Raw genomic sequence first — 27320 nt, forward strand, 5'->3', positions numbered from 1 at the left:
TTTAAGTTGTAAAAAAGAAAGAAAAACAGGAGTACTCTGAATTTATATTATTACAGGACCAATACAGGCCTGGGGAAATCTAGTGCAGGGGACTTAAACACTTACAGTCCAAGGACCCCATAGTTGAGAGAGAGATGAAGCAGGGACCCCCACAACCTGTTCATAGATTCCATATAGTTTTATTGTTTGACAGCACAATCGTCAGTGTATTTTGGATTCATGTCAATTTGTGTTTTCAGATATTTAACCACCATCAATAGGCCTACTTAATAAACTTGACCTTTCACTCTGTACTTAGTCTGATCTTTTCCCCCTCTAGGCTACTCCAAACCTCTTTGCTGAAAATAGCAGATCTACAGGTTCACAACGCCTTGCGCTGTGAGGCGTTGTGAGCTTGTAGATCTGCTATTGTTGGCTAAAGTTCTCAGAATATATTATGGACGCTAGGGTTCAAGTGGTTGATATATAAAAAAAAGAGAAATCAAAGTTTCTATCACTCAAAAATTTGGAGGACCCCCTGTAGTAACTCTGAGGACCCCCTGTCATAGGATGAAACGAACATGGAACACATCAGATCAGGGCTCTTCAACAAAGGGTTAAAAAAAACACAAAAAGATTATCGGTGGGCAACCACTCTTCCTAAGGTTGGTGAGAGCAGCACATATGGTTACAATATCATCCAGCATATCTACCTGATTGATGGGTATACCAGTGTCAAGTAGGATCTCCTTTTAGTTGACCTTGTTCCAGTGAAATGTACCGTCATGAAACTGTACCTTTTTCTATGCAAACTTCTAATATAAAGGTCTTCAATCAATCAATCTTCAATCAATCAATCAATCAAAGACAACAATAACCAATAAAGTCACAAATGCAGAGTTCACAAAATACACAGATTTTTTTATAATCCCCCAATAATAATTTGGGGACCCCCCTAGGGGTCCCGACCCACAGGTTGAGAACCACTGGTTTAGTTCATCCATGCATCTTTACATCCATCGAGTGACCTGTTGTTACATTGTTGTGCCAATAGATGTCGCTTTAACCCTACAAACCAGGCTTTACAACACAGAGGAGGTTTCCATTCCAACCTGAACAGTGTGATCCGGTTTAGAGCCCGCCTTCCGTTTGTGGCAGTTTGTACGTCGTTTACACGTACACACCGTTTCCGTATCCGGTTTTAGACGCAGACCGGATCAACAACCTGCAAAATAAACTGACCCCGGTCTAACACTCGGTGGATGTAGAAATCCACGGCGGATAAAATCGAAAGTAAAGTAACATCAGTTTTATCCAGTGAAACAACAAAGTTTAATCGTTACTCTTCACGGAGGAGAAGGAAGAGACAAGATGGCGGGTCGCTCTGTCTTTCATCTGTGGACTCTCTACATGTTGTGGATCAACATCAACTGTTACAGCGCTGCTGCTGCTGTCACAGGTTGGTAACGTTTATCTTGTATCACAACATTAATGGTTGTTAACCTTTAGGTTATTAAATCCTTTCAGAACGCCTCTGTGGCTCTGCCCTGAAACATGACGGCCGTACGGTACCTCGAGCACGACCGTCACAGATGAGGATTTACCTGGTTTGTGCGAATGATGTTAAATCAGATTTAAAAATAAAGTGCTCACTGCTTAATCAAGGCTCACACAGGGAGAACGGATGAACCACTTTTTGTTTAAGTTGCCCTGGAAGCAAGAAAAAGTGAGATGGCAGTAAAATCAAAACATCTGGACATATTTCAGGATGTCTGCTATCATTTGAAATTATGAGTTACCTTTACCATCTATGACAAAAGCCATAAAAATATGATTCATTAAAAAACCCTAACCCTAACCCTAAAATAAAAAAAGTACTCATATGGCTCAACTTGCCCCAGGTTAGGGGTAAGTTGATCCAATTCTTAACTTTAACAGTTTAAACTTGAACAAACGGACAGCCTGTGGAGGTTTTGGTAGTAAATGTGACCTACGGTCGCAAAAATATGTAAGTACTTTTTCCACCACCGGACCTGGGTACATTTGCTTTAACATAAAAATCATTATACCATAAAAGTAAAAAAAAAAAAAAAAACTTCGACCAGCCCATGTGTCTTGTCAACTCCACAGCCGGGTGGAAATGATGGTTGTGTTCATTGTTCATTGTTGGTCAAATGACAACTCATGGGGGTGGTTCATCTTATACCGTTCTCCCCTTATGTACGTTTTTGATTGATTGACTGATTGATTGATTGATTGATTAATTGATTGATTGATTGATTGAGGTATTTATTATAAGTTTGCATAGGTAAAGGTACACTGTAATGACATTTCACTGATACAAGGTCAACTAAAAGGAATTAAAGTAAACCCATGTACGGCAAGCTTATTTCCGTTGAGATCCTTCTCATTAACTCATATACTGACAGACGGATAGAACACAGTAGGCTACTATACAGAAGATATCATCAGCAAAAAAGAAACGCTTGTAAACAAAAGAACAGTGCAAAAAAGAAGAAAAAAAAATATCTACAAATAGAAGGGTCCGGGAGAGGGTGAGGTTAGGCTAGCTTTATGTTTTACCCGTTTTATATTTTTTTAATTGTATTATTTTTTTTTATTTTTTTATTTTCCCAAAGAATTATTAAAAATAAATGAAAAATGTTATGGAAAAAACACAGCCTGCTCACGTATTAGGAGGGTAGTTTGAGTCACCAGAAAAAATAATGTGTGTTTTTAATGAATCTATCATGATTAAAATGGAGTTTGAAGTTACAACTAGAAATACTGTTCCTTCGAAACAGTGTGGGCTCGCTTCCAACCCAACAAATAGGATACTTTAAGGTACTGTAAGGTACAGTACCTTACAGTATTGTACTGTACCTTACTATACTGTAATGCACCTTACTGTACTGTACTGTACTGTACTGTACTGTACTGTACTGTACTGTACTGTAACTTACTGTACTTTACTGTACTCTACTGTACTGTACCTTACTGTACTTTACTGTACTCTACTGTAACTTACTGTACTTTACCTTACTGTACTGTACTTTACTGTACTCTACTGTACCTTACTGTACTGTACTGTACCTTACTGTACTATACTATACTGTACTCTACTGTACCGTACTGTACCTTACTGTACTGTACTCTACTGTACCTTACTATACTGTACTTTACTGTACTCTACTGTACTTTACTGTACTCTACTGTACTTCACTGTACTCCACTGTACCTTACTGTACTTTATTGTACTTTACTGTACTTTATTGTACTGTACTGTACTCTACTGTACTTTACTGTACTCTACTGTACCTTACTGTATTGTTTTGTACTTTACTGTACCTTACTGTACTGTACTCTACTATACCTTACTGTACTGTACCTTTCTGTACCTTACTGTACTTTACTGTACTCTACTGAACCTTACTGTACTTTTACTGTACTCTACTGAACCTTACTGTACATATTCTATGTGTTCTAGAGGTGTATATTGAGTGCATATACTGTAGGTTAACAATCCCAGATCACATCTGTCCTCCACTATGTCTATAACCAAGGCGTTCTTCTATGTGGCCACTCCAGACTGAGGAGTGGAGCATGACTTTTATTGTGTTTGTGGATCTGATTTGAAAATGCATTGGTTGTGATATCTCCCTGAAAACCAACAACAACCACTAATACGGCTGATTGTCCCTGCGGGTTCTAGGATATATACTGTAAATCCCATTGCCCGGGATCCTAAAACCTTATTCTTTTTAAGTAAAATTTCTAAAACAGTACAAAACATGTCTCAAAGACAAATACAAGCAAACGTCTCCACAGTAACACAGTAACAGTTGTTTGTGTGTGTGTGTGTGTGTGTGTGTGTGTGTGTGTGTGTGTGTGTGTGTGTGTGCGCGTGCGTGCGTGCGTGCGTGCGTGCGTGCGTGCGTGTGTGTGCACATTGTAGATCAACTTTATAGCAGTATTAAGTGGTCCATCTATGTTTTTTATTAATAATAAAATCTGCAAAGTAACAAGTAACTGAGGCTGTCAAATGCTGTATTTATAGTAGAGTATATGTAACAAAAATGGAAAGTAGAGTAAAAGTACCTCAAAATTGTACTGTAGGTACAAGTACTTGTATATACTTGAGTAAATGTACTTGGTTACTTTGCAGCACCACAGAACAGCCAATGACAGACAGGCCTTTAATCACAGCTGTCTCAATCAGTAGAGTGGAGAGGGACATGTATAGATATTTGTAGTTTTAACTCAGAATATATACATCACACAGCTTAGATATTTGGATCAAATCAGAGAGCAGACCTGTGTGAACGCAATGATATAAATAGCATATCTGAAGTGTGAACACTGCAGCCACAGCGCCTTAACATAAACATGGGTCTATTATCCTTCTCTCCACTCTGTCCCCACTCACTAAACCCATTGGAAATGCATTGGGTGCTTAAAGTTAAACATTTTTATTTTTTTATATTTATACTACAAAACATTTCAAAACGAAAAATACAAGCACACGTGTCCTCAGTGAGCTGAACACATAAAAATTTGAATGGTGTTGAAAGGTGTAAGCGTTTAAGAGATGAATCGCGCCAAAGTTTTGAGGAGATACTGACTGACTGACTGATAGATAAATAATGAAGATAACATACGTGAGCCCACAATGAGTGTGTGTGGGGAGAGGCCCTGAGCCTGGAGGGCCTAGTAACATTTACATCAAATATCTAAATATTGAATCAAGCAAATTAAAAACTGTTCAGGGTATTCATAAAAGCCTGATTAGACCATACAATGACAAAACGTTTTTTTTTTTAAGTGGAATATCCCTTTAACTGTACTTGTAGGCCTACTGTACTACATTTTTGTCTAATAAAATAATCAATCAATCAATCAATCAGAATGACCAAGTCAGACCCGTCAGGAGGTTTGACCGACAGTTTGAGGATCCAACAGTTTTTTAGTCAGAAGAGCTTTTTAATAGTTTTCATTGGTTCAATATTAAAACCCACATGCAGACATAAAGGCTGATCAATAACACTGATTTATTAAAGACAATAAAAATACATTACATTGAATAAAACAAACACTAAATAACCCCTTAATGTGCTACATTGTAATGTACATCTTAAATGTCAGTAACATCAACACTGCTGCATTTGTGGTTGGAAAGTTTTCTATGTGAAGGATGTGAGCAAGGCATGGGCTTCCTTTTTTTGAGCCGTGTGGTTTTAAAACCTGTGTGTGTGTGTGTGTGTGTGTGTGTGTGTGTGTGTGTGTGTGTGTGTGTGTGTGTGTGTGTGTGTGTGTGTGTGTGTGTGTGTGTTTCATGTCTTCCGTGCCTGTGTGTTTTCATACTTCTAGACGTTCTAGTGCATGAACATGACCTACATACAGCAGTCATTCCGTGCCACTGTGGTTTTGACAGTTAATCCAGCAACTGTTGAACAAAACCTAAGCCTTTTATTATCTACTGTGCTTTTATCATGTAGGCCTACTGAATGCACCTTTTAGGACTTCTTTCAGTCAACATGAGTGCTTTACATGATGCTGCTATAATTCAGTCTTTTATGCTCTCACTTTTATCCCGCATTTGTTTTAGGACAATAACTTGTTTTGCATTGATTGAAAAAAAAAGAAAGAAAAAAAAAGAAAAGAAATAAAACCGAGTATTGAATGTTTATGACCACAAATAACAACTAGTTGGTCCAGCCAGTTTGTGTGGCATTTTCCTTAATGAGCAACACTTAATAAACAGGATGTTATGCAAGCCAGTCTGCTTCCATATTCTAAGTATTGTTTTAACTAGGTTATTAGAAGTGTTTGGGCATTGTGCTGATTATGGTCAGAGGTCACACACATCTAAACTAGAGCTGGCAACAAGGAGAAAACGCAGAACTTCTGTTCTAATACAGGATTTCTGTTCTAACTCATTCTGTTATCTGTTGTAACTCATTCTGTTGTAACTCATTGTGTTGTAACTCATTCTGTAAATGTTTCACTAGAGCAGTGGTTCTAATCTGTGGTACGTGTACCACAGGTGGTACTCAGAGGAGTCTTTAACGTTCCACTCATCAACCGAAAGCTGACGGTCAGGCTCAGACAACTCTATGCGGGCGCGACTAGTTTTGAGCTTGCAGATCCGATATAAACTTGTCATCATCAACACCACGACAACGTAACCCTAGCAAGTTGGTTTTAAGCTCTTTTTTCCTCTTTAAAAGGATCCCTGGCTAATACAACAAATATGCCTTAATACATTATAATTGTCCTCTATAACTACAATGTAAAATTAAAAATATTTAAATTAAATATTTTATTTCTTCTAGAAATAGCTAATCTTTCACTCAATAGGTGAAATGCCTGTCGCAAGTTGATGATGTCATAAATGTCATGTGTCATTTTTATGGCATGCATGTGCAAAAAAAAAACCACACAAACACATTTGAAATATTGATTTGATGCTCATATTAACCATAGGAAGTATTACGTTTGTTTTTATCTGCACATGCATGCCATAAATTCCATAGGGATAGATCACAAAGTACATTTATGACATCATCAACTTGCGACGGGCATTTCCCCTATTGAGTGAAAGATTAGCTATTTCTAGAAGAAATAAAATAATTAAGGTGTTTTTCATTTTACATTGTAGTTATAGAGGACAATTATAATGTATTAAGGCATATTTGTCATATTAGCCAGGGATCCCTTTAAAACGGGATCGACGCTGACGGGGTCCGTTTTGTAAAATCCAATTTTCGCTGTTTGTTTCCTTGCGTTGAGTTGTGTGTCTGTCAGCGTGTGGAAGACAGCAACCGAATCCATGGATGTTACACCAACATTGGTTTGGCAAAGAAATGTGTGACTGCATTGCATAGTTGCATTGGGTGATGTTACTCAGACATTGGTGTCACATATGTGACAGCGCGCCGTGCCGTCGAACGAAGCTTCGAATATTCAATTTTTTTGGGTCAGCCCGCATCCCATTCATTTCCAATCGAGGCTTGCATGCAGCCCGTCTAGCGCGATGTGGCAAAATTCACTCTGAATGCACGCTGACAGGAACAAATCTAATTTGAATTAAGTTCATCTCAACCAACATTATTTAAATCTTGTGTGTGCGTGAGCTCTTGAAGCCAATGAAAGCAGTGCTGCTCTGCATGTAGGTGTGGCTGTGCACAGAATGTCTTGCTATGCGCTTATACTGCGTGCGTGTTTCTTTGGTGTGAATTCCAAAACAGACAGCCACACATGGCACATGGCAGCCGATCCAAGGCATTCAAGACGTGGAAGTATTTACAGTAATGAAAGTATTCCATAAGTGTGGATATCACAACACCAAAGTCATTCTGTTTTGTTTTAAGGACAACATCAGGTCATCGGGTCTTCTCAGCCTGTGCTGGTCAAAGAGGGAGATGATGTCATCCTTCCATGTCACATTGATCCTCCTGTCAACATGGAGGAGCAGACTGTGATGTGGACCAGAGATGACCTGAAGCCAGACTATGTGCACCTTTACCAAGATGGACGTTACGCGTATAAGTATACCCACCTATCGTTCAAACAGCGGACAACCCTGTTTCATGAAGAGTTGTCTCGTGGTAACATCTCACTGAAGCTGTCCAGGGCAAGGCTCTCAGACAATGGGACCTACGAGTGTTCTGCTACAGCCAAAAACAACGTTCCATTCCAGCCCAGCAGCAGTTTGATCGAGCTCATTGTTGGTAAGATTTAGTGTTCAAAACATGGATGGGGAACCAGAAAGCTGTAATTTACCCTTCATTTCTCATCCCTGAAGTGAACAAACACAACAAAGGCATAGCAGTGGGCGTGGTTTCTGGTGCCACTAAAAGATCAACCATTCATTTTCCCCATAGACCTTTGCAAAAATATTTATACAAATTATTTTAACCCTAGAATCAAGCCATCCAGTATCCTGGAGAATCATGACCATAAAACCTTTACCCTATAACCCTAACCCGTTTCTATGAAAAGAAAGAATTTAAAAATGCTAAACAAAGGGTATTTATTAAATGTACCAGTAAGATGCCTAAGGGCGAAAAGGAGGGGAGCTGACCAGTACAACCACAGTCAGTGTTGTAGTGAGCTTGTAAATTGGCTATTTTCCTGAACATCTTTGCTCAAGTGAGGTTTTTCTGCTAAATAATAAATCCCAATAAGAAGACTTTTTTGCTGACTGCTTTAAATGTTCAAATTTACTGAAATAATCTTCTCTTCACAGCTGAAGATGTGATTTACATTCCACCACAAGGAGTCCTTCGCCTGCGTCCAGATACCACCTCTGTTACTAAACCCATCACTAGCATCCTGTGGAAACATGGACCCAATAAAGCAGCAGAATGGGATCTGGTTCTTGGTCCTGAAGTGGATTACTACGGGACATTTAAAAACCGCACAGAACTGGATAAAGAAACTGGACAGTTGGTCATCAACAATATGACCATAGAAGACGGTAGAGAATATTCTGTGCACATCAACGGTCGACTGCTGAGCAAGACGTACGCGGTTAAACAGATGAGTGAGTATTAGGGATGTGAATCTCGACCACTGAGGCGATACGATACGCATCACGATACACTCCCAGCGATACGATATAATTGCGATACATTGAAATCTTGCCGATACGATACATCACGATACACCCCTGACCCCGATACGATGCGATATGATTCACGATATTTTGCGATACACCCCTGGTGCTTACGATGCGATACGATTCACGATTCGGTGCGATTCAACACAATGCAAAGGATTTATATTAAAGCCCATGTAAATTTCCCCCCAAAAAAATTACTAAAAATGCATTACATTTAATTTCCAAACAATTTATTGTTTCACTGTAGTACTAGGCTCTGTCTAACAATCCAACTTATTGAAATCTGGGAGAACACTCCTTGCTGGCTGGTAAAATTGTTTGATTAATACTATATCATTACCGGTATATCATATCATTACATCCTCAACAGGTGGTCAGGGACCCCTAGGGTCCTCAGAGTTATGTGAGGCGGCCAAATATTAATAGTTCGTTTTTACAGTAACCAATTGAACCCTAGCAAGTAGCAACCCTATGGGGGAACATTAGCCAATACATTAACACTTATTGAGGGTTTAAGAGATAATAATTAATGGATTATAATGAATAACATAAATCCATCATATTAATAGAAAAGATAATGTGTGAACAAATAAACACAACATAGTAATGTATTAATGTCACTGATGAAATAGTGCTGTCAAACAAGTCTCTGACAAGTTTTAATCTGCAACAGATTTATATAATAGCCTACAGTAGTCTAAAATAGCCTACAGTGGGGGTCCCTGCTTGATCTCTCTCTTCTCAGTTAAGGATCCTTGACCTGTATATTGTATGAATATAATCTAGGATTTTGCCATTTCTAGCCAAAATGTTTCAAAACGTAGATATTTGAGTCACAACGCGTCGCGTTGTGAGCTTGTAGGTCTGCTATTTAGGTGCGTGCGCGACACCGTCGAGCTGCCAAGTATAAATCAGGCTCCAGCCTCTCTTTGCAGAGGGAACAGCAGCAGCAGAATAGTGTTCTGCCTGCTACAGTAACAAGTTGTGAAACAGTGTCAAATACTTTGTTTTAATCGCTAGCTGCACGCCCAGTATCGTTGTTGTAGTTCATACGTGTGTGTAGTTAAAGCGTGGAAGCTTCTGCTTTGTTTAAATCAATTCCGTCGCAGACTCGACAAGAAGAACAAACGGGTGTGGAATGTGGATCATAATATCACGCAGCGTGCTCCAGTCCAGTGACACAACAACGGATCACATCAGCGAACATTGGACAGGGATGTTATAAAGCTAAACGTGGTACTAATCTTGCATGTTTAACCAGTGGGCTCACGAGTGCTGTCTGTCTGTCTCTGCATTCCGTCGGGTCGGGTGTTCACTGCGCTCCGCTGAGTAGAGCAGCTCAGTGCTGCTGTAAAAGACGCATGTCTGTAGATTCGCTACAAGTGCTTTTTGGGGGGAGGGCTGATGGGGCATTCAATGCGTCTCGGAAACACAGTATAGAATGAAATACTATTATGCAAAAAACGATCCAACCGTGGAATGTACCGATCCAGACTCTCACGATACGATACATCACGATTCCAGCCGTCAATTGTACCGATCCACCCTGAATGAACCGATTCACTCGTATCGCGCACGTTTGTATCGCGATTACGATCCGTACCGGTATATCTTCGCATCCCTAGTGAGTATGAACTGTGCCCTGTGAAGGTCATGTGTCATCATGGTTGCGACCGAAGGCCGCATTTACCCTGAGAAATCTTGTAGCTTGTCTGACTGTCTGTACATACAGGAAGTGATGTCATGCGATGTCAGTGAGTCACAGTGATGTGGTACAGAATGACTCATATATGAGCATAAAAAGGATGTCACGTGACATCATTTCCTGTACTGACAGTCAGACAAGCTACGAGATTTCTCAGGGTATAAAAGTCCATATATGGTCATTCCCAGATAAAGAAAAAAACCTTTTATGCCCATACATGGAGATTTCTGATGTCATAAATCCCAGGCCGAAAATGAGAATGTTAGGGTACCCTAACATTGTACCCATACATGCCCATATATACGTTTTATGTCCATATATGGAGATTCCTATATTGTCAATATTAAGGACATTATTAAGGAATATTATGTTATCAATATTAAGGACATATATGGGAATGCCCATATTTGGTAATGTCCATATATGGGCATGTTTTGACATAACATAACTATCATGAAGGGGTCTCCATATATGAGTAACTGGTCCCATATACATCACTGGCCAGATGGCCAAGAATTGGCGCGACCCCGCCCTTTAGGGTCGCATGTCACCCTGAGTTCGCAAGTCACCCTGAGGTGTCTTACTAGTATAGAACGTTTTCTGTCCACATAAATGTTCATTTGAATTTAAGTTTTGGTTAATAGAGTGTGTGGGGGTGGGGATGGGGGATCCAGAAAGAAAATGGGAAAAAAGAAAGAAGTAACAATGGGAAGATTATGTTTCATACAGTCTGTTACTGATTGCGACCATCAGGTCGCAGTTACTATAGTCTAGATGGACAGGGGGGTCCGCGCGCATAGGGTGGATTTTTTTCCGCCACCTGTTTTTTCTTAATCCTTGAAGGGTATATTTTAACATTCTGCCAGGTACCATGCTAAAATATTTTCTGAAGGCGTTCATTTTTAACACTTTCTTTCACAAATCCTGACTCTAAACCCCAAGATGGAAACAATAGAAACAAGCATAACTTTTGAAGGAAACAACCTACTGAGACAAATTAACCTATTTTTCCATACAATTTGGACCCAGGGAATTCATTAAAGTGGTTATTATTAAAATTCAAGCACATTTTGACCCCATTACAGGACAAAAAACATTAAAAAATTGCTGAAAACGTTAAGATCACATTTAAACTTCTCCTGTCACTAAATTACCGGGTGATTTTTTTCTCGACAATTGTTTTTCCTTAATCCTTTAAGTGTGTATGTTAAGATTCTGCCAAGTACCAAGCTCAAATATTGTCCAATAGGGTTCCTTTTAACCCTTTTTTAAAACATGTCACTGCAACCCGAAAAGGGAAGAGATGAAGAAAATGCATTAACCTTTTAAGTAAACAACTCACAGAGACAAATTAACATATTTTACCATACAATTTGGACCCAAGGAATTCATTGAAAATTATATTATTATGATTTGGCCACAACTTGACTTTATTACAGGACGAAAACAGACAAAAACAAACAGAAAATGTTCAGATCATATATTTCCCCTATTTATTCATACCCTCTCAAGCTCAATGCAGTAAAATAGCTAAATTTATTTGGAACTGTACTAGTACCACCTCATAAAATGGGATTAAGTCATGCCAAGTGCAGAAGAGGGCTGTTTCCTACTGACATAATATCTCTAAGTGAAGTGGGGTAGTAGAGGTCTTAAGAGGGGTCCACGCGCATCCCCCTTAAATAAACTTCTAGTGTGGTTTTTATGTATCTTTAGGACCTAAAATAAGGATTTTGATGATCCCAAGAAAAACAAAAGTCCCAACTGTTTTTTTTTTATTACCCCTATGACACCTCCGGGATTGCTGACTGGAAACCCAGCGAGACTGTCTTTCGGAGTCTTTAGACACACTCCAAAGATAAAGATATCATTTGATTCTAGACAACCTCAGGTTTCCAATGGGACCAACCTTGTCATGCTCCCCTGTCGGGAAGGGGGCTAAATGCCTAAAGATTTAAAGTTAGACAACATTTTGGTGAGGAAGAAAACAATGAAACCAATGAAAAGTTCGGTCAAAACCTCTTAACTCCACTTGAACTCATTTCCCCGAAAATGAACATTTTGGAGTTAAGAGGTTTCGGCCTGACAGCAGAGATATAAACTATTAAATCTGTCCGTCCGTCCGTTTACACTGTATCTAGCTATGTAGCCATCAATCTATCAATCTGTTTATTTGTCTGCCTATTTACATGACTGCGAAATCCATTTTCACAAAAGCTGTTAAAGCTGCAATTCATAACCTTCTCAGTGAATACAATTATATTTTAGAGAGGGTCTCCCTATACTGTTCTGTTGAGGGAATTTATAGCCTGTCGACGAGGTACTGCACGAAGCCTTACGTGTAATAATATCCTCCCCCTACCCAAACAGGCTTTCTCTCTTGGCGCTGCAAGTAGACATTAAGCGTTCACATGGGAGACTGTACGAGTTGCAGCTTCAAATGAACACTCAGGATGTGGGGTGGGGATTATACGTCCTCTTGAGATTATAAAGTACAGACCCTCGACAAGGACTTCTATCTCTGACTCTCTCCTTTGCCTCTTCTCCCCATCTAATCTCATCTCATCTACCCGTTTCACGGGAACGTAGGGATCACAGACGACGGTGGGATAAACGGATTCTCGACGACATTTCTCACTCCTCGCGTTGTTTGTCACTCTTCCTTTTTTCTGATTTTCACCCGTCTGTCTTTTGAGCATAGGCAGGGGTGTCGCACCAAATTCTGGGCCCTGGGTACAAGGATTCACTCACATTGTGTGCTTTGACTATTATGCACAAATAGTACATATGACCCGCACACCATCTTACACTTGGCCAAAGCACTCCTTTTTATTTAATAATGCAACGTTTCGGTCAACGACCTTCTTCAGGCATATATGAGATATGCCTGAAGAAGGTCGTTGACCGAAACGGTCGTTGCATTATTAAATAAAAAGGAGTGCTTTGGCCAAGTGTAAGATGGTGTGAGAGTCATATCTACTATTTGTGCATGATTTAAACTTTAAATAATGCACAAATACTACTATAATTGCGACCGCATTTACTACCAAAACCTCCACAGGCTGTCCGTCAGTGAGTGAGTCTGTGAGTCACACGTCACACGTCACACTTTTGCCCTGCTCATATCTCCACAACCGTTGGCCCCATCCATGCCAACTTTTGCACACACACTCCTTACCTGCCAAACTACAACCTCCAAGGACCCCCGGAGCTCCAGGGACCCCCAGGTCCCTGGGGGACCCCCAGGTGTAAAAAATGACCAAATGTGCAAAAATGACCATCCCAACGGGGCTGCTCACGGGGAATTCCTGGGGACCACCCACTCCTTGTGCTCCAGAACGGATGCAAAAGTGGTGGCGCCCCCAGTGGAGGACCCCCTCCACTGCAGCTCACATAAAATGCCGTAACTCGGGCTAGGAGCGTCCGGGAGAGCCGGGGCCGGTACCTATTCGTCCGCCAAGGCAACACGGAGACCCCACCCCTCATTTCTCACATGGCCCTCTTCTAGCGCCACCTTCAGGCCGATTTTTGGACACTGCTCCTACAGTTTTTGCCCTCAAATCACGCAAATCGCTACACAGTATGTCTACCCTCATGTCATCAACATGGATCAGGAACAATTTTCCCGATTAGGGAGTCTTACTGGTATGGTAAAATGTGTTCATTTGTCTCTGTGAGTTGTTTACTTAAAAGATTAATGCATTTTCTTCATCTCTTCCCTTTTCGGGTTAAAAGGAACCCTATTGGACAATATTTGAGCTTGGTACTTGCCAGAATCTTAACTTACACACTTCAAGGATTAAGGAAAAACAATTGTCGAGAAAAGAATCACCCGGTCATTGCGACCGTAGGTCGCAGTTTAGTATCAAAACCTCCACTGGCCGTCCGTCGGTCGGTCGGTCGGTCGGTCGGTCACACGTCACACCTTTGCCCTGCTCATATCTCCGCATCAGTATGACATCACACTGCTGACATCAGTATGACATCTCACTAAGTCTGACCTCACAAGCCCCATATTTGGACACGAACAACATATAACTCCATATGTTAAACAGTTGGTTGCTAGGGTAAAAAACATGGTTGCTAGGGTAAACAGTTGGTTGCTAGGGTAAAAAACATGGTTGCAATGGTAAACAGTTGGTTGCTAAGGTAAAAAAAAACATGGTTGCTATGGTAAACAGTTGGTTGCTAGGGTAAAAAATGGTTGCTATGGTAAACAGTTGGTTGCTAGGGTAAAAAAACATGGTTGCTATGGTAAACAGTTGGTTGCTAGGGTAAATAGTTGGTTGCTAGGGTAAAACCATGGTTGCTAAGGTGGTTGCTAACGTACACTAACAGACCAGCAAGAGATAAGCTGGCGATAAGGTCTGAGTCGAAGAAATGCTTCTTTCCTGGAAAGAATTGCCCCTTTATACTGTAGGGCTCGTTTGTGTATTGTATGACATCACGCCACATCATCGGCTGAGGACTGTGTGATGTCATCATATCTCCATATATGGAGACATAAGTTGCTCATGCCCAAATATGGGCTGGTGAGGTCAGACTTAGTGTGATGCGTAGGTTATCTCCATATATGGAGATTCAACTTCAATGAGTAACCATGGCAAACTGTCAACTGCCCGTATGTCTTGATAATTGGTAAAACAAACTTTTGGCCTATTTGTATCTCCCGATTAGGGAGTCTTACTGGTTTAGTGACAGGAGAAGTTTAAATGTGATCTTAACGTTTTCAGCAATTTTTTAATGTTTTTTGTCCTGTAATGGGGTCAAAATGTGCTTGAATTTTAATAATAACCACTTTAATGAATTCCCTGGGTCCAAATTGTATGGAAAAATAGGTTAATTTGTCTCAGTAGGTTGTTTCCTTCAAAAGTTATGCTTGTTTCTATTGTTTCCATCTTGGGGTTTAGAGTCAGGATTTGTGAAAGAAATGTTAAAAATGAACGCCTTCAGAAAATATTTTAGCATGGGACCTGGCAGAATGTTAAAATATACCCTTCAAGGATTAAGAAAAAACAGGTGGCGGAAAAAAATCCACCCTATGCGCGCGGACCCCCCTGTCAATCTAGACTACTATCAAAACCTCCAGTGGCTGTCTGTCTGTCAGTCAGTCAGTCAGTCAGTCTGTCCGTCACGTCACACTTTTCCCCTACTCATATCTCCACCACCGTTGCCCCTATCAACGCCAAACTTTGCACACACACTCCTTGGCTGCCAAACCACAAGCTCCACCCCTCATTCCTCACATGGCCCTCTTCTAGCGCCACCATAAGGCAGATCCTTGCAAAACACATTTTTGACACTGCTCCTACAGATTTTGCCCTAAAATCGCAAAAAGTCATGTCATCAACATGGATTTGTCCCAGTTCCCATATTCCCTCCTGATTGGCTACGACTACCTTCTAGAGTTTGTGTATGCCACGTGACGGTCTCTTATCTCCCAATTAGGGAGTGTTACTGGTGCTGAACTCAGTGCTCTGCTCTATTCTATAAGCTGTAAAAGACCACAACCTGTCAGGTTAAACTGGTCTGGGTGCATATGAATAGAACACTTATTATGACTCATTGCAGTGTGACTTTGGCTTTAAACATAACAGCACACATACATGTCAGCAGTGAAACACATTGTTTGATGATGGTGTTGATAAAATGCAAGCTGTTCAAAAAGTGAATCCCTCTAGAACAGTGGTGTCCTGTGATGATTTTCATGAAAGTAAAAACATCCAACCTTTAATGATGCCACTAACCACCCACTGCTTCTATAGAGAATTAATATAAATATATCTGCACCAGAACCCTTACCTGAGGAAGATCACACAGCCAACATGTGTTTAGTTTTAACTGCAGTCTGGAGACAACATCAGCACTAAGTTATATTCATTGTGTTTGCTCAACAGAGAAAGTCCCAAAGCCAGTGGTCATCAGGTTACCTTGTGATTCTGACTCAACCAACTGTGAAGTGCACTGTTATGGGGACGTCACAGAGTCAGGTCCAGTCACCTATCGCTGGAAGAAAGATGAAGAGGAATGGATGGAGTCTGACTCTGGACCAAAATCTAATCGTCTGATTGTCACCAAGATTGAAGATGGGAAAGTTAAAACATTAACTTGTGAAGTGAAGAACGAGTTCAGCAGTGAGCGGAGTGATTCTAAACCCAACCTGCTTTATGAAGGTATGTAGTTTACTACATCATGTGGACACATTGAATCACTGTTACAGTCTTTATCATGAAGGTATGTAGTTTACTACACCATGTGAATACATTGAATCACTGTTACAGTCTTTATCATGAAGGTATGTAGTTTACTACACCATGAGAACACATTGAATAACTGTTACAGTCTTTATCATGAAGGTATGTAGTTTACTACATCATGTGGACACATTGAATCACTGTTACAGTCTTTATCATGAAGGTATGTAGTTTACTACATCATGTGAACACATTGAATCACTGTTACAGTCTTTATCATGAAGGTATGTAGTTTACTACATCATGTGAACACATTGAATCACTGTTACAGTCTTTATCATGAAGGTATGTAGTTTACTACACCATGTGAACACATTGAATCACTGTTACAGTCTTTATCATGAAGGTATGTAGTTTACTACATCATGTGAATACATTGAATCACTGTTACAGTCTTTATCATGAAGGTATGTAGTTTACTACATCATGTGAATACATTGAATCACTGTTACAGTCTTTATCATGAAGGTATGTAGTTTACTACATCATGTGAACACATTGAATCACTGTTACAGTCTTTATCATGAAGGTATGTAGTTTACTACATCATGTGAACACATTGAATCACTGTTACAGTCTTTATCATGAAGGTATGTAGTTTACTACATCATGTGAACACATTGAATCACTGTTACAGTCTTTATCATGAAGGTATGTAGTTTACTACATCATGTGAAAACATTGAATCACTGTTACAGTCTTTATCATGAAGGTATGTAGTTTACTACATCATGTGAACACATTGAATCACTGTTACAGTCTTTATCATGAAGGTATGTAGTTTACTACATCATGTGAACACATTGAATCACTGTTACAGTCTTTATCATGAAGGTATGTAGTTTACTACATCATGTGAATACATTGAATCACTGTTACAGTCTTTATCATGAAGGTATGTAGTTTACTACATCATGTGAACACATTGAATCACTGTTACAGTCTTTACATGAAGGTATGCAGTTTACTACATCATGTGAACACATTGAATCACTGTTACAGTCTTTATCATGAAGGTATGTAGTTTACTACATCATGTGAATACATTGAATCACTGTTACAGTCTTTATCATGAAGGTATGTAGTTTACTACATCATGTGAACACATTGAATCACTGTTACAGTCTTTATCGTGAAGGTATGTAGTTTACTACATCATGTGAATACATTGAATCACTGTTACAGTCTTTATCGTGAAGGTATGTAGTTTACTACATCATGTGAACACATTGAATCACTGTTACAGTCTTTATCATGAAGGTATGTAGTTTATTACATCATGTGAATACATTGAATCACTGTTACAGTCTTTATCATGAAGGTATGTAGTTTACTACATCATGTGAACACATTGAATCACTGTTACAGTCTTTATCATGAAGGTATGTAGTTTACTACATCATGTGAACACATTGAATCACTGTTACAGTCTTTATCATGAAGGTATGTAGTTTACTACATCATGTGCACATTGAATCACTGTTACAGTGTTTATCATGAAGGTATGCATTACGTGCGCATCCCGCATCAAAAACTCATTCAAGTCGCCCAGGGACTCATTCATGTCATGGTCCTGGGGTCACGGGGATGCGCCTCCATTGGAGTCCATGTTAAAATAATTTACCGGGTCGCGGTAAAAGAAAAACATTTTAAAATTCCACAGACACCACCATTGTTCATGGGTGAAAGCATCCTACTTTACCCTACGTTAACACAAATAAAATCCACGTAGAAAGTCTTAAACAGGCGATAGAAACGTCAATGATTTGATTCCACCGACGTCCGACGCCATTTTGCTCGCCCGAATTCATTAGGGGCATATGTTTTAGTAGTTTTAGTAGTTCTAAGTTCAAACATTAGCCAAATTGTAAAATAAATATAAGAAATAGGCAAACATTTTGAAAATAGACGATCTACAAGCTCACAGTGCTCGAAAACGTTGTATTGAGGACTCATAAAACTTTTCTGGGACCCATTTGAATGACCACCTGTGGGTCCCGGGACCCATTACATTGAAAACCTAGTAACATCACTGTACATCATGTGAATACATTGAATCACTGTGTTACAGGATGCAGTGTTGACCTTTTGACATATTTAGGATCCTAACGCAGAAATCATAAAACCTCTCCTCAGGACCTCCACCTGAACCTACACCCACCAGAGCCATTGTTGGAGGTGTCATCGGTGCTCTCTTCATTCTCGCTGTTTTGGTGCTGGGGGTGAGATATAAATACTTTCGTGGTAAGTTTCTCATCAGATTTTAAGTTACACATAACATATGCTTACTAAGTTACTGCTCTGCTCAGCAATGACATAACATTAAACAAGTAGACTACGCCATGTTTTAATGTTTAGTAGGTTAAACATTGTACTGACTCAGACATCTAGAGCTGTGATTCTCAAACCTTTTTAGCTTCAGTACCTCTTTTCCTGATTTCTGGATCAAAGCACCTCCTTTACCTTTACAACATGTTGCTTAGAAAACTAAATATAGCATATCGTTGCCGTCAGGCAGAAACCTCAATATTTTACCCATTTGTTGGTAGATTAAGAGCAGAGCTATTAAAGCAGATATAGGCAGTGTGTAAACAGATTTTTGGTGATTGCTTTTTTATTTATTTTTAATGTAAAATCTAATTGTCTAATTGAGAAACCATGAGAAATGTCGCAGCTTGTCTGTCAGTCAGTCAGTCAGTCAGTCAGTCAGTCAGTCAGTCAGTCAGTCAGTAAGTACACATTTTTACAGTCTATTGGTTAGGGTTAGGATTCCCTTGTCACAGTGATATCACAGGTGACATCACCTATGTAAAAGTCCATATATGGGTATTCCCCAGACTCTCTTTTATGCCCATATATGAAGATCCCTGATGTCATCGATATACATCACTGGCCAGACGGCCAAGCCATGGCCCATATCTGTGTGGCTGGTTCAGCTAGGGATCTCCATGTATGGGCATAAAATATAGTGTATGCATATGGATACATATTATTATTAATAAAGGATAAAATGTAGAAAATATATAATATAGAAAACAAAAACACTCCACTGACTATTACCACTACCACTCTGCCTAAAATAATTCCTGTTATTATACTATTATACAATGAACAAAGTAACTCCTTGAAACCACCTCCATATGAAGATCTCTGATGTCATCATTATATGGCCATGCCCCTTTTTTAACCAAATATGTTTTATATTGCATTTGTATTGTATTGTACAGTATGTATATGTTTTACAAAGCTCAGCAATGTGTCAAAGTATCCTTGAGCAAGACATTTAACCCCTAACTCCTCTGTGGGTGAAGCTGAAAACTGAAGTTCCCCTGTGGGATATGAAAAAAATAAAAATGTTTAGTCTGCCCTTAAAACGTAGTAAAGTGGATCAAAGGGGATTTCCAGAAGGGTCTAAAGACTTGTTTGAGCAAATTATTTCACTTAACAGAATGTGACATTTCCATGTCTACCATTACAGGGGATGAGCTGAAGGTCCTCAGATCACCCATGGACCAATGGACCCCAAAAAGTCTAAGATGGAGGCTACAGTTGGAGAAGCTTGCAAACAACAAACATGACTGTGAAGTCATCGAAGTTGGAGGATTTGTGTTTGTGAAAAATGATGAATTCCTCTTAAAAACAGGGAGTAATGGAACTGAGGTCTACTTGGGGTTAATGGATGATGGCACTGAAGTCTCAGTGAAGAGAATTACTGAACAGAACTATAAATACTTGAAGGAGTACAATAACGAATTTTCACATCTTTTAAATCTTAATAATCCTTTGATTGTACAATATGTTGGCTGTGCAGAGGATAAGAACTTTGGTTACCTTGCTCTTGAGTTATGTGAATACGACCTGGAAGAATACATCACTGACAATAAGCACAGCCTTTCTGAACTGGAGAAGAAACGGCTTGCAAACCAGGTTCTCATCAGCCTAAAAGTTCTTCATTGTCAAAATCCTCCGATTCTCCACCGGGACATCAAACCCCAGAATGTCTTGATTGGTAAGATACAAACAAAAAGAAAACAAGCACATTACTAACATTTCCTTTTTATTTTTTAGCTTGAAACCTAATTTGTCTTTTAGATACTGATGCCAAAGCCAGATTAGCAGATTTTGGAATATTCCTACACGCAAAAAGAAGAGCACACACCACAGGAACAGGAAAGCAATGCTGGATGTCTACGGAGATGGTGGAGGAAGAAGAGCGTGCTTATGACCAGGTTGTTCTTTATTCTACATGGGTATTTAATGAATGAGAACAACATAAAATGTTACATACTTATATACTTTATCCATTCTTAAGGAGGATGATGCAGAGGATGATGATGCAGAGGATGATGATGCAGAGGATGATGCATATACAACAAGCAGTGACATCCAGGTTGTCCTTTATTCTACATGGGTATTTATTTAATGAATGAGAACAACATAAAATGTTCTTACCTTCTTTATCTTCATTCTTAAGGTGGCTGAGACCAAGAAAGATGCTGAGGATGATGCATGTACAACAAGCAGTGACATCCAGGTTGTTCTTTATTCTGCATGATAATGTAACAAGAACCATATACATGTTCTTACATACGTAATATTCATTCTTAATGGCTGAGACTTTGTGATGGATGAACATGGTTGTATCCCTTGTAAAAAAAAAGCAGTGATATCCATTTTATTGTATTCTGTAGAACAATTTAATGTATAACTTAAATCACATACAGTATTTAATTATGTTCATGTTCATTCTAAAGGTGGCTGGGATGTTGATCTATTACATCCTGTCTGGAGGACATCATCCATTTGGCGAAGGCCGTAGATGTAAAAACAACATTGGTGATGGAAAGTACAACCTGGACCACGTTCAGGATGAAGGAGCCAGGGATCTCATTGAGAAGATGATCAATGCAGACCCAAAGAGAAGACCTACAGTGGAGGAATGTTTGGCTCATCCCTTCTGGTCAACTGAGAGGTACGAATGAAACGGTCAAAACATTTTAACTTACACATACTATTCCTTAATTCACATTTAAATCTATATTTATTTTGATCCTGTGTTAGTATTAGTACTATCCTAACGGTATGGTACGTGGTGTATTATATCTAGCATCTAGCGTCATATCATGTATTACTATTCTTTTTGTCTCCACCAGCCGAAGGCATGGGGAGACTATGTTTTGCACCCTGTCCGTCTGTCCGCCGTCACATGAGCCTGTTATAGGACCACCAGGAGGCCAATTTTTGCAAACTAAATTTTGGACAGGACTCCTACAGATTTTGTCCAAAACTCATGCAAATCGGTATCTCTACAGTCATGTGATCAACATGGATCTGTTTTCCATATTCCATCCTGATTCGCTACAATTAGCTTCCTAAAGTTTGCAGGATTGGAGCATTTAGAATAAAATGCCTCAAATCATGAACCCAGCGTGCGATTTTGGTGAAATTGTGCTTGCACTTTCCCAATAGGCCGCGAAAGAAATGGCACTTTAACATTTTCAAATCAGCCTCATGGTGTCGCAATAACAGGCAGAATTGTGTTTTTACCTACACACTCCCTAGAGGCCAAGGAAAAACCTTTGCCCTGCATTTTTTATATCTTCCTTTTATAGCGCCACCAGGAGGCCGACATATGTAAAACAAATTCTTTCCTATTATTCCTTCAGATTGTATCTAAAAATCATGCAAATCAGTACATAGTATCTCTATAGTCATGTGATCAAGACGGATCTGTCTGATATTTCATATTCCATCCTAATTGGCTAAGGCTTCCAAAGTTTGCAGGATTGGTTAATTTTTAACAAAATGACTTAAATCATGAACGCAGCTTGTGATTACAGAGAGATTCTTTACGCACATTCCCACTAGGTCAGTGAACGAATGCTACTCTTTTCACATTGGCCTTTTATAGCGCCACCAGCAAGTAGTCGAGTTTTGCCAAACTAATTTTTGGAACAAAATGCCTCAAATCATGCATGCAGTAGTGTCAGATTGCCGTTAAAGGCCGAAGAAGACATGGCACCCTTTTCACATTGGCCTATTATAGCGCCACCAGGAGGCCACCATAACATACCTGACCTGGTGGAGACCTGTGCTCCGAAGAGCACGGCTTCTAGTTGTTTTTGGAGCCCAGCTACAAAACATGTGCTTCAATTATGATCTAATTTGACGTTACTGTAGAGCAGGATCAGAGGAGAGTCCTGCATAGGTCTGCTACCCGTGATTACATGCCGTAAAGTAAATAGCCAAATGGCATCGCACTCGATCGTCACCACACGCCGTCCTCAGTGTTAGCGACGCAATATACAGTATGTACATAAGCGCCAGGTCGGCTAACACTCTTAATTATTTTAGATAGCTTTTTAAACCACCCTTGCTATGATGAGAACATGGGCTAACGTGTGTGTCTGTGTGTTGTGTGTGTCCTGCTGCTCACTGTGTGTTTGCACTCCTGTGACGTGACGGTGTTTAGGTGGAAACAGTGCTGTATGCATACCGTGGTTCTGTCCTGCTGCTCACTGTTTGCGCTCCTGTTAGGCAGAAACAGTTGTCTGATTTTCACAATAAAATGTTGCCCGCCTGTGTTTAATCCCTCACCGCCCAGCACGGCTGGTTGTGTCAATGGACACACTTTCGTATTAATCCCACTCTCCAGGCCTTACAGTAGTACACTACGTACAGTACAGTACAGTACAGTACAGTACAGTACAGTACAGTACAGTACAGTCAACACCAGGCAGTAGACAATGTCCAGTTCATCCAACTGAACCCACAACCCAGTAGCCAGTTTACAGTTTACAGTTTAGGCATTTAGCAGACGCTTTTTTTTTCCAAAACGACTTACAATAAGCAAATAAACATCACAATAATAAACAAGATTAAGTGTCAGTACATCAACAGCAATATAACAAATGTGAATGAATATATATCTAGAAAAAAAACTATATAATCCGTAAATAAAAGGTTTCTAAAAACCTAAAAACAAATGCTAACTAGCTTCATGTATGGTCATTGATTTTTCCAGTAGTGCTAAGGGTTTAGGTGGAGTCTGAAAGGGTGAGTCTTCAGTCCTCGGCGAAAGCTAGCCTAAGCCACAGCCTAACATTACTAAACAACACCTGCAGAAGTTGCAGAACCACCAGTCCAGTATAAGCATGTACCACACACACACACGCCGTTCACTCACATTCTCTCTCAGTCTCCACACATCTGGGCGGGGGGATTATTTCCATCACATCAGCATAAGCTGGTTCCCTGTTCTAGCCTTATTTAATATTCCTTTATTTTGTCGCGTGTTGGACATATAGGCTTGCTAACGTTGGAACATGTTGCAAACATCCTCCATGCCTCCATGACAGATAAACATCGTCGCTCAGTAGTTTTGTAACTTTGACTGCTGTGACTGTGAGCGCAGCAGCATGTCCATTCAACACTCTCTCTCTCTCTGTCTCTCTCTCTGCGTGTGTGTGACTGTGTGTGTGTGTGTGTGTGTGTGTGTGTGTGTGTGTGTGTGTGTGTGTGTGTGTGTGTGTGTGTGTGTTTGTGTGTGTGTGTGTGTGTATGCGTGTGCGTGTGTGTGCGCGTGCGCGCTGCTGCTCTGCCACTGCATGTCAGCTGTTAGACAGTGATGCGCATCACAGGACATATATCGTACTCTCTCTTGTTCATGAACTAAAACGATTTTAGACTTTATTTTGTAGTTCTACATTTTCGTCTCCTCTTTATTCCTCAATGAAATTGTGAACTGCTGTGGGTGCTGGTCACTGCATGGGGCACCACGGCCACTGTGGCCGTTTGAGCATGTCATTTTTCGAGGGGCACACGGCCAAAGAGAGGGGCAACGACGGCCATGGCTGTCGAGGCCGCCGTGAAATTCCTGCCCTGCCACTCTCATATTTAGTGCATGTTTCGATTGTATATTGCAATAATTGGTGTTAAAATGTAGTAAAGCATTTAAAAAATGTAGTAAAGCATTTTAAAACGTATGAGCGATTGTGTGGATGTGAGTGTTTTTAGGTGCGCGTCATACAGTCTTTTAATCTCCCAGGGTTAGCCTACCGGCTGATTCACTATTGGGGTTACTATCAGCCACTTCAATAAATATAGATCTTTTTGTCTATTTTAATTAGAAACATCTCTCTCTCCCTCCCTCGCTCCCTCTCTCTGTCTCTCGTTCGGTGAGTGCTGCTATTTGTGCATCATGGATTGCAAAAAAAGAAAGAAAAAAAAAGAAAAAAGGATTACAACCATGACAGTACTATTGCTACAGTAAATTACAATTAGCCTACTATTAGTGAACAAACATACAAGTGCATCATGCACTAAAACATATTCTTTCACTTATCATTTATTTAAGAGGAAGGTGTGGAATCACCCTTTCCGAACACAAAATCCTAGACATCTGTGTTGTGGGCTTGTTGTAGACCTGTTTTCCAGAGATTCACAGTGCCTAAACATTGTCCTCTGAGTCTGCACTTACTTATTGGCAGTGTGAATCTTAACACTGCCAGGTTAAGACAAAGCCTATACTACATTTGCATGTCTGTGGCAGTAAAGGAGCACTTGTTTTGGTGGAGATGACAATATTTATAAAACCACAGACGTAAAGGCTGTTCAGAAACACTTGTTTATAAAAAGGATAAAAGAGAAATGGAGATGGCTGGTTTCTGCCTGACAGTGACGTTATTATGAATACAGACTAGAGATGTTAAGATGTGTGGCTGTTCACCATCAGATGTTACTCGAGTAACCTCTGCTCTGTGTTCACAGTGAGGATGCAGCTCACATTGCAGATCATCACACCTGATGGAGTCATGGAGATGTTTCCTGGTCTGGTTGGAGCTGTTTACAAGTTTACCCAAGAACAAGACGGGAACTCAAGGCTCACACTGCAATGTCAGCATCAGTGCTATATGATTGTGAAAGTCCTTAAACTTGATGAATGTATTGTTCTGCTGACATAAGCAGGAAAAAGGCAATTGTTTATTTTAATTTTTAATTTTAATTTTATTATATTCGGACGGCTAACCATGCTTCCTAAATAAATGTTGTCTCTGTGACTCTTCCTGGGGCTACATTCTGCCTCCAAAAATATAATTTTTATCTGTGAAATTCTGTCATTGGTCGATAGACAGATAGCCTGCCCTGGTTTTAACCAATCAGGGGCGACCCTGATCTTGTTCGGATTGGTTGACCTGTCTGTCAATCCTTTTAGGGTCGGCTGGTTCATGCACCAATGAGCTGCTAGTGACAGAGCTTCTTACAGATAAAATAATAGTTTTGGAGGAAGATTGCGGCTCCTAGAAGTGCCACAGAGACTAGATTTTTTTAGGGAGCATTGTTAGACGTCTGAATATAATAGAATAAAAAATAAGCAATTGCCTTTTTCCTGCTTATGTCAGCAGAAAACTACATATAGCAACTTAAATCCTTGAAAGACACCTTTCAGTTACCAGTGTAAAGGCCCATTCCCATTAGGCGTGATAAAGCTAACAGTAACAATAATTATCTGACGTCATGACTTGATAGTGTGGAAAGTGATCCACTGTGGCTATCGTTGTGTTGTGGATGCTGCTAAACTTCAATTGAGAACAATGTCTTTTCCTTCTTTCTTTATCTTTATCACACCCTGTGGGAATGGGCCTTATGACTGAGAGCTGCACTCAATTTATGACCTTGAGGTCATGCCATGTCTTGGCCATAGCCTATGGAGACCCCTGAAACCCATATGGAGATCCATATATATGGAGATATGCTGCGAGAGCCCAAACATCAGTTCAGTTATTCGTTACGTGAAAGTCCTATGATGTCTATGACATCTGACATCATACATATATGGAGATCCCTGTCTGTAGAACCAGCCACACAGATATGGGCTGTCTTGGCCATCTGTCTTGGCCATATATGGATTCTGTTAGTGTCAGTGGTGTGATATGGATTTTAGAAGTGGTGCCCCTCTAAATTCATGATGTCATGTGCACGTCACGTACGCAAGCGTGTGCACTAGGGATGCGAAGATATACCGGTACGGATCGTAATCGCGATACAAACGTCCGCGATACGAGTGAATCGGTTCATTCAGTGTGTACCGGTACAATAGACGGCTGAAATCGTGATGGATCGTACCGTGAGTGTCTGGATTGGTAAATTCCGCGGTTGTATCGGTTCTTCCATAATAGTATTTCATTATATCCTGTGTTTCCGAGGCGCCATGAATGCACCATCATCAGCCGTTCAAGCCCCCTCCCCAAAAGCCAGTCTTTAATGCGAGCTGCGACTCGGACAGACGGACAACATCTGCACTCTGTCTGCATGCAAACAACCAGGGAGACAGACAGTGCAGCGAAATGCGAGTGAATCAACACGGACAAACTAGCAGCCCCACGGGTTAAAAAGATGCAAGATTAGTAGTACAGTACTTAGCTTTATAACATTCAAGTCCGCTGCGTCGATTGTTGTCACAGAGCAGCACAGGCTGAGTGATATGTAATCAACAGCCGTTTCTTAGTGAATCTCCGACGGACAATTGATTGAGATCATCTTCTGCGCTATATTAACTGCACACACACAACAACAATGTTGCTGGGTGTTGTAGGACTACTGCTTGCGTTTAAAACAAAGTATTTGTCACTGTTCTACAACTTTCCTGTTTGATGCAAGCAACTCTCTCACTTTCTCTGCTGCTAGTTCTGCTCTGGGAAAGAAGCCTAATTTATACATCGCAGTACAAGGGTGTCGCACCTAAAATAGCAGACCTACA

General features: G+C 40.1%; 1 protein-coding gene across 1 annotated transcript; it reads left to right on the top strand.

The window, feature by feature from the left end:
* Positions 1 to 1335: 1335 nt before the first annotated feature.
* On the top strand, positions 1336 to 27296 carry LOC308302601 (uncharacterized protein). The gene is made up of 11 exons (XM_080746859.1): positions 1336 to 1438; positions 7350 to 7709; positions 8228 to 8524; positions 16205 to 16480; positions 18698 to 18805; positions 20040 to 20570; positions 20654 to 20790; positions 20874 to 20951; positions 21036 to 21095; positions 21316 to 21533; positions 25331 to 27296. Exons 1-11 carry the CDS (start codon positions 1351 to 1353, stop codon positions 25365 to 25367), a joined length of 2190 nt encoding a protein of 729 aa, XP_080602985.1. The 5' UTR covers positions 1336 to 1350; the 3' UTR covers positions 25368 to 27296.
* The last annotated feature ends 24 nt before the right edge of the window (positions 27297 to 27320 follow it).

Source organism: Nannobrachium achirus (assembly GCF_963921795.1).
Source record: "Nannobrachium achirus genome assembly, chromosome: 17".
In the NCBI taxonomy this organism is placed as follows: Eukaryota; Metazoa; Chordata; class Actinopteri; order Myctophiformes; family Myctophidae; genus Nannobrachium; species Nannobrachium achirus.

What these genes read in the sequence shown, in the direction of transcription:
- LOC308302601 (XM_080746859.1), top strand. Translation starts at nt 1,351, where the DNA reads ATGGCGGGTCGCTCTGTCTTTCATCTGTGGACTCTCTACATGTTGTGG. An exon ending in GTACGCGGTTAAACAGATGA is followed by an intron (nt 8,525 to 16,204) that starts GTGAGTATTAGG and finishes TTTGCTCAACAG; the next exon opens with AGAAAGTCCCAAAGCCAGTG. An exon ending in CAACAAGCAGTGACATCCAG is followed by an intron (nt 21,096 to 21,315) that starts GTTGTTCTTTAT and finishes TTCATTCTAAAG; the next exon opens with GTGGCTGGGATGTTGATCTA.